At 38.7% G+C, this 14,314-nt stretch overlaps 1 protein-coding gene across 4 annotated transcripts in view; it reads right to left on the bottom strand.

Annotated features, from left to right (window-relative positions):
* Positions 1-14,314, bottom strand: part of VSTM2A (V-set and transmembrane domain containing 2A) — a 29,048-nt gene that overhangs the window by 2,572 nt on the left and 12,162 nt on the right. The window contains exon 5 of one of the 4 annotated variants that reach the window (XM_040455079.1): positions 8-135. The exons of the other annotated variants lie outside the window; for them this stretch is intronic. Within the exon in view, the coding sequence (XP_040311013.1) occupies positions 89-135 (47 nt within the window). The 3' untranslated portion in view covers positions 8-88. Of the gene's footprint in view, positions 1-7; positions 136-14,314 lie in introns of those variants that run through there. 4 annotated transcript variants of the gene reach the window in all.

Genomic DNA, 14,314 nt, shown 5'->3' with positions numbered 1-14,314 from the left:
CGGAAGAAGTTATAAGATATTCGCTCATCTTGAAGATTTCCAATGCTCCTTATTAGGCTGTTTTAAACACATACATATATATATTTAATTAGCTCGCCAGCTTGGCTCTGGTGCTCATGAATGTCTTGGCATGCACTGCAAATAACAACACATACAAAGTATTTCAGTCCCAGGAAGTTGGTCTTGTTTGTTTTGTCTGTTTTCAAACAATGCCATCCCATGGTTGGGAACACTGAGAGGAACAAATCCAAATACTCTTCCCTCAAGGAATTCTTTACGGATCATTCCCTATAGTCATTCCGTTATTCCTCTATTGGTACCGAAAACACACGTAACCTGTTTTACTACCGCATAAGCACAAAACCACAGGAGTATACCCAACACTGAGAGCAACAGGCGTCTCGTGGGTGGGGAGAATTGTGTTCTGGGATGGGTGCGTTAGGGGCATTTTGTTCTAGAGAAAGATCTTTCTTAATTGTTTATCTCGGAGACTGAGGAAAAGTTAGTGCTATCAAGAGTTGGAAATTTTTGAAAGAGCTTGGGGAAAATGTAAGAGGGAGAACTACATTGCATTTTTGTATTTTATTCTTCATGCATTTTTATACAGTAAGCTTCTAGCTAATTACGTATGAAATACCTTTATTTGTAAGAAGACAAAAATGTGATGAGGCTCAAAGTATTTTCTTTCGTTATTTTTTTTTTTTTTTTGGTTTTTGTTTTTTTGTCTTTCTTTTTTTTCTTTTTTCTTTCTTTCTTTCTTTTTTTTTTTTTTTAATTGGAGAAAGGTTGAAACCATTCGAAAGGATAAGGGTAGGGAAATTCACTCTTTGGAACATTTCTGCTAACGCGTGTTCAGGTCCACATTGGCAATGATAAACATTGAGGCAAAAACACATGCTCACATTTAGTAGGCCAAAATTACCATTTTTTGGTTAGGTCACTGCCATTGATCGTCTTGTTTGGTAAGTGAGCCATATATTTAACACAGTATCTCCACACAGAAACCTAGTGCCTGAAGACCCCGAGGTTAATGGTGAGTCTCTGGAGACTGCCTTCACTCAGGCTGGGTAAGAAGGTTCAAAAATGCAAAAGTGATAGCGTAGGTCATGTGCAGCTCTAACCACAAAGATCATGCAAGGGAAATATAGTCAATCTATGTAGAACTGTTAGCATCAGAGCTTTCCAAAATTAAATATATATTCTTGTTAGCTTTTGAAGAGAAATTCTTTGACATGGACTCATTTCATCAAAAAAAAAAAAAAAAAAGAAGGAAAGAAAAAAAGAAAGAAAAGAAATGATTACATGACTCCTTTAGTAATAGCTAACTGCTTTTGATGTGACACAAAATATGTCAGGTATTGAATAAAGGTTTAAAAAATGCTAAGAGCAGTAAAACAACTCACTCTTCAGAGAAGGTACTGTGTGAAGTAATAGTTTCCTTTTCAGCATGGTCACTGCAAATTGGTTCACACTTGCTCAACCTGTGTGTGTACCATGTTGCCCCTTTCTCAAATAATCAACCCTTCAGAGGAGATGTCTAAGCCTACCATTCCCCAAAAGATATGAAGGGAACAGCTACTGCATTTTGACCCAACACTTCCAACCATACTCTGTCCAGCATGTGCAAGTTAAAACAAGATTGACACAAGTAGTATAATTAGAAAGAAACTCAACTGCAGACCGTAGAGTATTTTAAGGCTACTAAATTTCTGAACTGCCCTCACACAGGCAATGTGCCATTGTAACATGGTACTACTGTTTTTGCATTTGTTTGTTTTTCAGCTCGTAATCATTCATCTGCTCTAGGTACATGCATTTCCTAGCATATTTCTATTAAATGAAATGTATTGCTGTCAGGGCAATTGTAAAACGTCCCTCCTTCCCCCTGTACGTTAGATTCGACAGCAATTTTATCATCAAATCACTGATCGTTTTTCTCTTCTTTCTGTTTTACGTCTTGAATGAAGAGATATGTGCTCCTTTATCTTTGTAATCCCAAAGATTTAGTAAAATACAAGACTCTTAAATGCTGTCATTTGTCCTGTGTAGTTTTAACAAATAATCATCATAGTCCTTTCTTTCGGATGTACACTATTCTGAGTACTACATTATTACCAAACATGTTATGCTCTTTTCTAGAGTGTTAATTTTATTATTGTTATTATTATTATTATTATTTTGCAAAAAGAAAACTTTGGCCGCTCATCACGCTTTATTCTTATCTTCACCGATAGAAACATCTCACTTTTGTGAGACTATGACGATTATTGGGAGGTTAATTAATTATTAATTAATTATTATTGAGGTTTCTTCTGCCTTATGCCCCGAAGCAGGTTAACTTGCTATTTCCTCACAGGACCATGAATTTAAGCCACTCTTCCCCTCAAAAACCCTGCATCCACTTTGTGTGTCTGCACCAGCTAGCTGTTGTCTCCCGCCCTCTGAACTTCACAGTGTATTGGCTTTGCCTCTCCAATGGCCTTAACATGGCTTACATTGACCCCTGAAAGAAGAATTCATTATATTCATATCTTATCTCACGGATTACATTGCAAGCTCATTAAAGGCAAGGGGCAAAACTTTAGCAATTTTTTTACGACTCTCAATGTCTAAAACAATGCCTGGAGAATTTTAAAACTTTTGCGCCCAACACAAAATACGCTGTAAAGAAGAGAGATACCATTATCTCAATTGTGTGAAGAAAATGCACAAGAGAACATGCCCGGATGAAGAGCAGGCTAATAGAACTTAAAGATTTCTCTATGACTCAGAATGCCATTTCGTAATGTCCTTTCACTTCTATTTAATAATGACGACTTCCGTTTGGTTTTATGCTTAAGATTTCCATGGTGCTCTCTCAGGTGTAATTCCCCAGGCCTTTGTAAGACAGGCAAGACATTTTCTCCATTTTTGCAAATGGAAAAGTCTAAGAAATCTTCTTAGACGTCTAAGGAGTGCAGGAACCTAGCTTCCAATTCTCAGCTCTTTTTAGACCTCATGCAATACCCATTGTCGCATCACCTTCACTGAGATGTGGACAAGCAGGCATTTCTCAAGAGGCTGACTGTGACAAACGAGTCTGGCTGAGGAGAAATAGGAAAAAAGAATAAAAAAAGAAAAGGCTTCAAATATTTTGTCTTAACCGTAATTATTATTTCAGAGAAGAACAAAAAATTCCCTCCATTGCTTTTAAAAAAACAAAACGACCTGAAAAACTACCAGTCAGGGCACGGCAGTGAGACCTTGGCATTGTCCGCAGTCCCGTGCAGATGGTGCCCAGTTCTCCCGCATGGTGGAAACCACTGTTGGGTTCAGCTCAGTCCTGCATCTTCCTGCCTCATTTAACTCACTACAACTTTCCAGACAGCAAAGTGTGCCCTGCCCCTCTGAGGTGTCTGCCAGATGGAAGAACTTAGCTCCCTGTTAGCACCTTCCTTTTTAAACTAGTCCATCTGTACTGCCATCTCCTTCCGGCACCCACGGTCAGGAGGCTGGAAGGCACTGGGCATATTTAACAACGCGGCATCACTCTTCTCGTTCACATCAATTCCCAAAATGACTACCGTACATCGGGCCTCGACGATGTGTCAGGGAATTTGCATACATTGTCTTAGTTCGCCCTCTAGACAGTTCTGTATAGTAGACAAACAGGTCAAGAACATGCAACTCAGCGACCTGGAATAACTCACCCTAAGTTACATGGACGATAGGTGGCAAAGTACAGAAATGAAGAAACAGCGAGGCAAGTCAGATCAGCTTAGAAGGATACAGGTGCCTGGGTAGGTCAGTGGGTTAAGCGTCCTGCCCAGAAGCAGGTCTGACTCTGGATTTTGGGTCAGGTGGTCTGTGGGATCAAGCCCCAAGTGAGTCTCTGTGGTGACAGCGCGGAGCCTGCATGGGATTCTTTCTCTGTCCCTCCCCTGTGCACACGCATGCACGCGTTCTCTCTCTTTCTGTCTCTCTCTCTAAATATATAAATGTTAAAACCAACCAACCAACAAACAAAAGGATTGGGCACCTGGGTGGCTCAATCAACTTCAGCTCAGGTCATGATCTCACGGTTCATGGGTTCGAGCCCTGAATCGGGCTCTGTGCTGACAGCTCAGAGCCTGGAGCCTGCCTCGGATTCTGTGTCTCCCTTGCTCCCTGCCCCTCCCCCACTCATGCTCACGCGCATAAAATAAAACATTAAAAAAATTTTTAAAAAGGACATCCTTTTTTTCTGAAACTCCCTAAGGCAAACAGCCTTGCTCCATGGTCTCCACATCTGTTACATCAAGATGTGAAGCTATTATTTGTATATACACTAATCTTTTCAGAGAAAATGCACTGGCGGTAACATACTTCAGAGCAAAAAAAAAAAAAAAAAAAAAAAAAAAGAATAAAAAAGTTTGATCTAAAGTTTCTTTCCCAACTCTAAGTTGATAAATATTGGATATTAAAACATCATCAGACTTTTAGTTTTCCCAAATAGTAATAACAAGTAAAGTTTGTTTTGCTCTGTATAGTGTACCAACTGTCCTATGACATAATATTTTAACCTTTTCGTTTTATAGACTTTTACAGCTTAAAGGTTCATCCAGATTAACTTAAACATTTGAGTAAAAGGTGACTCCACCATCATTCTTCATTCCTTCTTCTTTCTAAGAACTTCTTTTTTCCAGCAGTGTCTCTGTGGCTCAGTTAGTTAAGTGTTCGACTTCGGCTCAGGTCATGATCCCGCAGTGCGGGAGTTCCAGCCCCGCATCAGGCTCTGTGCTCACAGCTCAGAACCTGGAGCCTGTTTCAGATTCTGTGTCTCCCTCTCTCTCTTCCCCTCCCCACCGCTTGCACTCTGTCTCTCTCTCTCAAAAATAAGCATTTAAAAAAATTTAACGAAGTTCTTTTTTCCAAGCTGTTTAATTCAGATTGATAGCCTAGGGCCAAAAAAGTTAACTTGTCTACCAGGAAAAAGCATTAGAAGAGGCTATGGGTATTGAATTCAAAGAACCAGGTGGAACGTTTAGACAACTGTCTAGACACTTTATCCCATCGCAATTTTACCAGCTCTTCAAATATCCACTTTTCCTTGGCCGTGAATATTTTCTGATGGGTTAATTTCCTATGTGAGTACAACTTTTCATTGGTTTAGATACGAAGAACAATCGCAATTCAGGCCATCTGTCTACAAATTTGGGCATAATTCTCTCCTTTCTCTTGTTTGAGTATCTACAGGAATTAAAAGGAACAAGAAAAGAGAAAGAAAACAATTTGTCTCCAGTTGTGTGGCTCCACGGTCTTACTCCAGTCTTTATTTTGTGAAAGTGAATATTAGCAAGGTTTATCATCTGAACAAACCTAAAAATGAAAATGCTCCAATAAAAAAAGGAAGCAACTGTCAAAGACTTTTTTTTTTTTTTTTTGTCTGTAAGGAGGCCAAGTTTATAAAGAATGAGTGTCCATTACAGCTCTGGGAACAGACATACCCTTTGACATACTTCTCTTTTATTACAGATTCCAGTTTTAAGAAATGAAAATAGCTGTGTGAGAAAATTTGGGCTAGCTTTTAATGCAATTTTTATTCAGGTTTGCACATACTAAATCACTATTTAAGGGGAAAGGTCAAATAATAGAATGATTTTATCCTATAATTTTTTGAAAAGAATATCTTTTTATTAGAATTCTTACAGATCCAGTGCCAATTTCTTCCAGAAATCCATTTTTTAAAAGAAGTGTGCTTCATTTTGACCTAATACATAAATTGCCTATTTTACTGTGCCCCAGCATGTTGGCAGGTTAGCTGTTTAAATTTCCTTTCCTGCGTTCCTTTCGTCAGCAAATTTACACCTCTACTCTAGTTATGAGGCCTCTTATTGGACCTGGGGGGGAGGGGGTGGGAAGTGAAGTTGCCCAAATACTCAAGATCTGACTGACGAGATGATACGCCATTCACCACAGAATTTTCGAGAATCTAGCCTTGGCAGGATTTCAGGATTTCTACCTACCTTGTACGCTGACTTGAGAAGGAACATATAAAGCGATGGTGCCTCCCACCTGCTAAGGCCATAGTGCATCTCACAACACACTTTCATTGTAACTCATTCATCTGGCTAAGACTGCTTTGGGTGCAGACGGGATGATGATTACAATGGCAGCAGCTAATATTTCTTGAATGTTTGTTATTTCTTGACCTCTGCTTGTGATCCCATGAAGTTACGATAATCATTTTGCTACTTAAGGACCTGACTCTGTGCTCGAGTTTACACAGCCAGTGGGTGGTGCCGCAGACATTCAAAACCAGTTCTGTTTCACTCCAAAAGGTAATTTGCATCATAATTTCCTCCCGTGATTCTTCATGCCTGAAAACTCTAGACTCTCTCAATTCTGCCTGTTAGAAATATTTGGAAATATGAGCTGTTTTGACAAAATGGAATGGAGAACAATATAAATTAGTGGAAAACAAAATGTTCTCAGAGTGAGGTTTTTAATACTACATGCATTTAATAACTCCTTTGATGCATGAATAAGAATGATTTATTATTAGCATCACATCCACCAGTATATAAATAAATGCTGCGGAGAGGCTGGCAACTCCTTACCCACGGAGTTTAACTATCCTTCCTGCATGTATGTTTTCATTATTAACTAGCATATTCTTTATTCATAACACAAAGGTAGATATTAATCCACATCTTGTTGGTATGATCACAAACCCCCTGTTAGGGACTGCACACACACGTGGTTTTGTTGCAGTTTGACAGTGTTGTTGAACAACGCCACCTTTCCCAAAGAGCTTAAATAAGCACATCCAACTTGGGGAATGTAAGAGAGGAAATTATGAAGACAACTGGGATCAATGTGGAATGACCTTACGTCAGGGTAGGCTATGACTGTCTGCCCTGAGTGAGGAAGCTGATACAAAGAGCACCACAGGGGCTCCTGGGAGGCTCGGTCATCTAAGCATCCAACTCTTGATTTTGGCTCAGGTCACGACCTCATGGTTCCTAAGATCCAGCCCCACGCTGGGCTGCATGCTGACACAGCAGAGCCTGCTGGGGATCTCCCTCCCTGTCTCTCTGCCTCTTTCCCCATCTCTATCCCTCTCCCTTCCCCCCTACTCCACCTCTCTCTGCCCTGCCCTACTCCCTCTCCCTCTCTCTCTGTCCCTCCCCAGCTCTCATGCTCTCTTTCTCTCTCTCTCTCTAAATAAATAAATAAATAAACATTAAAAAATAAGAGCGCACCACAGCTAGAATTATTGACTACTAAGTGAAGAGGTAAGAAAGCTGTATTTTCAGATTTGAGCCATCACTCACTAATTGGTGAAATAAAGAATCTGTTGTTATAGATCACCCTTCCCCTAACATCACCAGAGAAGAATTTCTCGTCAAAGAAACACATCTCATATTTTTACAGAAATGGCAACTGCGGCACTCAGAGTGAAGAAACAGAAGTCAAGGAAAGACAAGGAAAGAAATATAGCTGCGGAAATGTGATTTCACTTTGTGATTTCACTTTTCACTTATCCTCTTACATAAATTGAAAAGTAAAGATTTCAACAAAATTTACACAGTAATTTGCCTACATTTAAACATCACCTTTGGGGTGCCTGGGTGGCTCAGTTGGTTAAGCGTCCAGTTCTTGGTTTAGGCTCAGGTCATGATCTCATGGTTTGTGAGTTCGAGCCCCACATCTGGCTCTGTGCCATTGGCACAGAGCCTGCTTGGGATTCTGTCTCCTTCTCTCTCTGTCCCTCCCCTCCTTGCTCTCTCCCTCTCTGTCTTTCTCTCAAAAGTAAATAAATAAACATTTGGAAAAAAAATCTTTAAAAAATCCATTTTAATTGTACAGCAATGTTTGCTTTTGAGGAAAAAATTATTTGAGTACCTACTGCCAATAGGATGTAGAAAAACCTTGGGGCACCTGAGTGGCTCAGTCGGTTAAGCGTCCAGCTTCGGCTCAGGTCATGATCTCAGGGTTTATGAGTTTGAGTCCTATGCCGGGCTCTGTGCTGACAGTTCAGAGCCTGGAGCCTGCTTCAGATTCTGTGTCTCCCTCTCTCTCTGCCCCTCCCCTGCTCACACTCTGTGTCTCTCAAAAGTGAATAAACGTTAAGATTTTTTTTTAGAAAAACATCAGTTATATAGCTTCAGAAAACACACCTATTTTAACATAAGAAACATGTTTTGAGACTTTACCCACATATTTTCTAAATTTGAGCCCATGGTTTTATCCTTTTCCTTAATCCAGCCATTTCAAAATTATCTAGATTATAATGTTTTACAAATTATCCTCAGAACAGAAATGACCTTAGCCATCAGAATTATGTAATTAACAGAGATAGTTGAAGCATTTAAAATCCCCTTTATCAAGGCATGTGCATACAAGAAAAATATGTAGTTGCCAGGACTGCTTACCAAATGTCCTAAACATAATTTGTTATTAGATACAATTTTAAATACATGAATATTGTTGTCATGGTATGTAATGAAGGATGGTCCAATTGTAATTTCTAATCCTCTCTCTCCATTAATACATAAGGGGCCTGGGGTTCTTTTCTTATAGATTGACTGAATTACATAAAAAATCATGTCACTTGGGGCGCCTGGGTGGCTCAGTGGGTTAAATGTCAGACTTTGGCTCAGGTCATGATCTCTCAGTCTGTGAGTTCGAGCCCCACGTCGGGCTTTGTGCTGATAGCTCAGAGTCTGGATCCTGCTTCGGATTCTGTGTCTCCCTCTCTCTCTGCCCCTCCCCTGCTCACACCCTGCCTCTCTCTCTCTCTCTCTCTCCCTCTCTCTCTCTCTAATTATATGCTAAATACAATATTTAGACACTGCATTAACACCAAAAATATTTAGACATAGTTCATATCTATAAAATACTTATATTTTCAGATTGTTTGAAACTGAGTTTTTACATTCTAAAGGGTTTTTCTTTCTATTTAGTACTTGTGATCCTATTGTTTGCTCCCTACATGTAGGGTTTTTCAAATTAACCATTTACATTGCTAAGAGAAGTGAGCAAAATTAATAAACTTATTTAATCAGAAAAATTAAAGCTCAAATGTGTTCCAGGGTGAAGAAGATGTTGCTGAGATTGTGTCTGTAACACAAAACATAAATAAAACAAGAAAAAAAGCCGTCCCATGATAGACCCCCTCATTGCGCAATGCCTAAGACCTGTCTACTTTAAAATATAGAGTGACTGCATTACTTAATCTTTATTAAAGTATTTTTGTCTGTGAAGCTAATAAAATTGCTTCATGTAATTTCTTGCAGTTTACTTTTTCAACAGCTCCACAGTCATCAGCTTCACGGAATAGGGAATCCTAACGCCTAGTTTTACCCTTGGCTTTAGTTCAAACACCAAGAGTTTAACCTGTCTTGGGTTTGTTTTATACATATAGGGTTCTAAATTCATGCAAAAATGCTCTCTCAGGCTTTTTAAAAGACATATTAAATAAAACATAATTATCATTTATAAATCCTCCGGGGTACTAATTTTCCTTGATAGCCCCAATGACTGCACCATTATTCATCACTCTGAAATCCCTCTGAATTGGGGGCCGAATGAGTCATGCTATTGAGAGGAAAATGATTGCATGATATGTAATTTATGGACTTTATATGAGTTTGATTAGTTTCATCAAAATAAATTTATCAAGATCACACTCGTTATGTTCAGAAAAATAAAAAAAAATAATTTGATGGTCAGACTATCCATCTAGCTCACAGGAAATAAGATGCAGTGTTCTTAACTTCGATGCTACTAGCATTTCTGAGAATTCCTACTTCCATGCTAGGACTTCTAACGTATGTGTGCACACACGTGTGCACGTGTGTATAAATATGTGCATGTACACATACATGCATGCGTGTATATGTTTTTAATTTGTCATGACCTCCACAATCATACACCATTATTTTACCTTGCCTTTTTGTTTTTATTTGTTTAATATATTTTATTTGTTTGTTTGTTTTCTCTGTCATGAGTTGCCTGTCACTGGACTATCTTTAAATCTGGGAAATTTTAAATGATGTGTTTTTTCCCCCCAATATAACAAAAGTAATAAATTATCACCATATAAATATTAATTATACACACAAAATAATTAAGCAATTAAAAATCATAACATCTTGGGGTGCTTGGGTGGCTCAGTCGGTTGAGTGTCCTACTTTGGCTCAGGTCATGATTTTGCAGTTTGTGGGTTTGAGCCCTGCGTCGGGCTCCGTGCTGAAAGCTCAGAGCCTAGAGCCTGCTTCAGATTCTGTGTCTCCCTCTTCCTCTCTGCCTCTCTCCTGCTCTCTCTCTCTCTCAAAAATAAATAAACATTAAAAATAATCATTACATCTTGACTTCGGACGTACATTTTCATATATTTCTTGTCATTTTTCTATGCAAGTATCTCAGATTGATTGAAAGTTTTATATCCTATATTTTTGACTTTAATGTTTTGTCCTGTATCTTTTACATTATATTATGTGTTGAATCTTACCTAGTTTCATTAAAACTTGATTTTAGAAGCTGTGTAACAGTCACTGTATGGTTTTAACATTTTAACACATTCATTAAGTAACTTCCTTGCTGTTGGTCATTTGAGTATTTCCAATTTAGGGATGACCTCTGTAATAAGCATGGGTCTGGGCCTACTTCCCACTGATCTTTCTGGAATCTCCTCCCAAGAATATTACTTCAAGCACAAGTGGGCCACACAATCTAAAGCCCTGTGACTGATCTTTCCAGATAAATTTTTCTCCAGAAGGAAAGTACCAATTCACCATGTAAGTAATCATATACCAAAATGCTTGAGTCCCTGTAACCTTGATGATACATGTTGATTCTAAAAATCTTTGCCAAGATTATATGTGTCAAGTTTGAAAAAAAGACTAGGGTTTTGACTGAGACTGCATCAAGTCTATAACTACTTTTGAAAAACTTGACATTTTTTAAATTGAGATCGCCCATCCAAAGACACAGCATATTTATTCATTTATGCAAACCTGAACTCTCTGAACCAAGTGTTCCAACGGTCTTCATATTTAGAATGCTTGTTATTGTCTTTAAAAAGAAAACTAGATACTGTATATCTTTCGTTTTTGTTGTTACTGTTGAGAATTATTATTATGCCCCAAATATTTTCTATTTGGGTATTGTTGTCCATACCCAAATAGGCTTAAGTGTATTTTGCTATCCCTAAGTCATTTAGAATGGACTACATAATCATAGTATATGTAAAATTGATATTATTTTATTCTTTTCCTAAGTATTAGATGTACATATTTCCTTGTCTGCAGCATCGTGTTTTACTTACATTTGACTTAATCAAAAAAAATTTTTTTTAATTTCTTACAGTAAAATGTTACTTTCACTTGTATATTTTGTAACTTTAACTCTTGAGAGCCTCAGGCATCTGATTTTATGCTAATCTTTCTAAATCTGATTTTTCTTTTCTGCTCTGCTCTTTAATTAATTTGAGTTCATCTGGATATATATCCTAAATTATGACAATGTTTCCTTTTGTCACTTATTAATTAAATCAATCCTTTCTTAATTCTTGTATTTTTTAGTTCATCAGTATGATATTATTTTATGTAATTTTAGGGCTTCCCAGGCTTCTTATTTTCTTTCTTCCCTATTCATATTTGTGTTCCTTTGCTACCTTTTTAATCATAGTTACTTAATAATATGTTTCAATATCTGGTAGGTACAGAAAAAGGAACCAATCACTGCCAGGTTTACCCTGACAGATAGTTAAAATACATCATGTCACTTACTGCTGGAAATGACCCTTAGGGCATATGTGTTAATATTTCAGTGTCATAAATAATGACTCCTGAGGTTCAGAGATATTTTGTACACAGCTCACTCAACAAACAGGCTGGGAGTTATTGGTTTATCTAAATCCATTTTATTTTATTTTTTCTATTTTTAAAGCTTTTAACTAGTCTCACTTGTTTATGTTTTCAGATGTATGTTTAATTATTTTACAATTTTAAAAATTCTGAGGGTCATTTTTGGAAAGCTTGAAATTAATTAAGAGAGCAGCCGAGGTGTATAATTGTGGTTTCCAAATACATGTTGCTTATTCCGGTCACACAGTTCAAATTCCTAACAATCCTTTGGAGTTTTATTATGCTTTACAATAAGGATCTAGTTACAACCTTGGGCAAGACAGCTGGTGGCCAATATATTTAGTATGGTTATCTAGGGGGAAATTTATCATCAACTAATGGCATTGTGACAGAGTAAAAAAGGAAGTTCTGAAATTATGCACAACAAAACGTGAGCCAGGAATGAAGACTCAGTCTTCCTTCTTTAATTCATCACCTACACACACTCAATACATACACTCCGCCACAGTGGAGTCAGGTGGTGTAGACCATGTACTCTCAGGACTTCACGGTTCCTAATAATCACCATCATAATAACAACGCACATGCAACAACAGTCCTATTAATACAACAACTAGTTATCATTTATTGAGGGCTTGATCAATGCCGAGCTCTCTCTGTATCTAATTTCATTGAATCCTCAAAACTCGGTGAGGATACCATAGTTTCCATTTAATAAATGAGGATATGGAGACATGACCAGTTATGAGTGATGGACATGAGATGGGGACGGACGTCCTCCTTAAGTGCTGTGCCTACTGCCCCTGCTGGTGAATGCCAAGGCAAGAGGCAGAAGGTCTAAGGAACACCTTCCTGTTTATTTCTACCCCTTGCAGCTGATATGAATGCACCTGTGGTAGCTATAGGTGGCAGCAGCAATCCTTGGGAGAAGGAACCCTGCATTTTCTCTTTTAAGATGTGTGTTACCTTGGCCAACCGAACTAAGTCTTTCCAGCAACTTCTCCAACCTTTGGTCATCTATCCAGATAGCTGCTTCTCTGGCAGCTTTCTGAAATCTCAAGGATCATGCAATCATTAGAGACAAGAGCTTAGAACCCTGACAATTCTGCTTTATGGCTCCGTAATTACAGAGCTCCTGGAAATCACAGGTAAACCTTAATGTGTCCAGTCGTGCATTGAAAAGCCCTCCCAACATATAGCTGGCCCTTGGTTTTATAGACCCAGATAGGTACTGAATTTCAATGAGTGAAGTATGGTTTGCGAGAGAATTTAGCCAGTATAGACTTTTAATCCACATAATTCCGGTTCAAACATGGCTCGAGCAGATTCCTTGGCCGGTATTATCTAAAGCACTGCCTCAAATCTATTTTTCATCTTATTCATAGACACTTGATTTACATAGCAGCCATTTAACTGATAGAATTACGATGATCAAATTAATTTAACCTGTGTAAGCAGCCAAGTTGGATCATTTAAACCAAAATCAACATTGAGGTCTAAATCATATCATGGGCTTTCTACCTGGATGCCACGCACCATTTCCTCATATTTTAAGTGAGGAAAACAATCTCCTGCAAGCCCCTCAGCCCCTCAGCTGCCCCCTCCCATCCCCCCACCCCCACCCCTACCCCCACCCCCACCGGCAGCTTTGAATCCTGTTTCAGGATCATTCTTACTAGATCTGGCCACTTTGGGAAAGCAGCCATGTTTATCGGCAGCAGGGGAGCTCCAGGAGCTCTTGGCATCTAGCAGCTGTAGCAAGGCAGCTGCCTCTCAGTGTTCAGGTTCACCTCCTGGTGAAAACACAATCATATTTCGGAGTTCAGAGAATCAGCGTCCCTGCTGAGTGACTAGAGACTCCACACGCGGAAACAGAACTACCCCTTAACCAATGGCCAGATTTCCTGTAAGTGCCAGCTGCAGATCACAGGAGTGAAGAGAACAGCTTTGCACAAGTCTATCTCTACACTGGAAAATAAACGATGGCCAAAGGCCAGTTTCAAAAAAAGGATTTTGTAGCATCGAACACTTGCATGCCTATCTCCTAGGAAACGATACAAAATTCTTTCCTCGCCTATAAGAACTCGGTACAGCTAATGATTTTCGTAATTTGCTGCACATAAAAATACTTCTTTCTGGTTCTCGATTCAGACTTTCATTCAGTAGGTCCTGGGTGGAGTCTTTGAATATGAATTTTTAACCAGCTCCCTTGGTGAGTCTGGCTTAGGTCGTCTGCACTACACTTCGAGAAACACTGTTTTAGAGTCTCGTTTCAGCTTTGGGATAGTGGCAGTATTATGTACTTATGCAAATATAATTATAAGGAAAAAAACAACAAAAACAAAGATTTACTGTCCCTCTCTGTTTCCCTTTCCTCCAGCAAACATGAACTCCACTTGTTCCAGGCACCTGGTGGATTGCAAATGCAAATTGTAATATTTGGAGCCTACGAGTTATAGTTGGGTGACCGACTATCCCCT

The sequence above is a fragment of the Herpailurus yagouaroundi genome, unplaced genomic scaffold (genome assembly GCF_014898765.1).
Source record: "Herpailurus yagouaroundi ecotype Mexico unplaced genomic scaffold, PumYag 214, whole genome shotgun sequence".
In the NCBI taxonomy this organism is placed as follows: Eukaryota; Metazoa; Chordata; class Mammalia; order Carnivora; family Felidae; genus Herpailurus; species Herpailurus yagouaroundi.
This window is presented reverse-complemented; position numbering and strand designations above follow the sequence as displayed.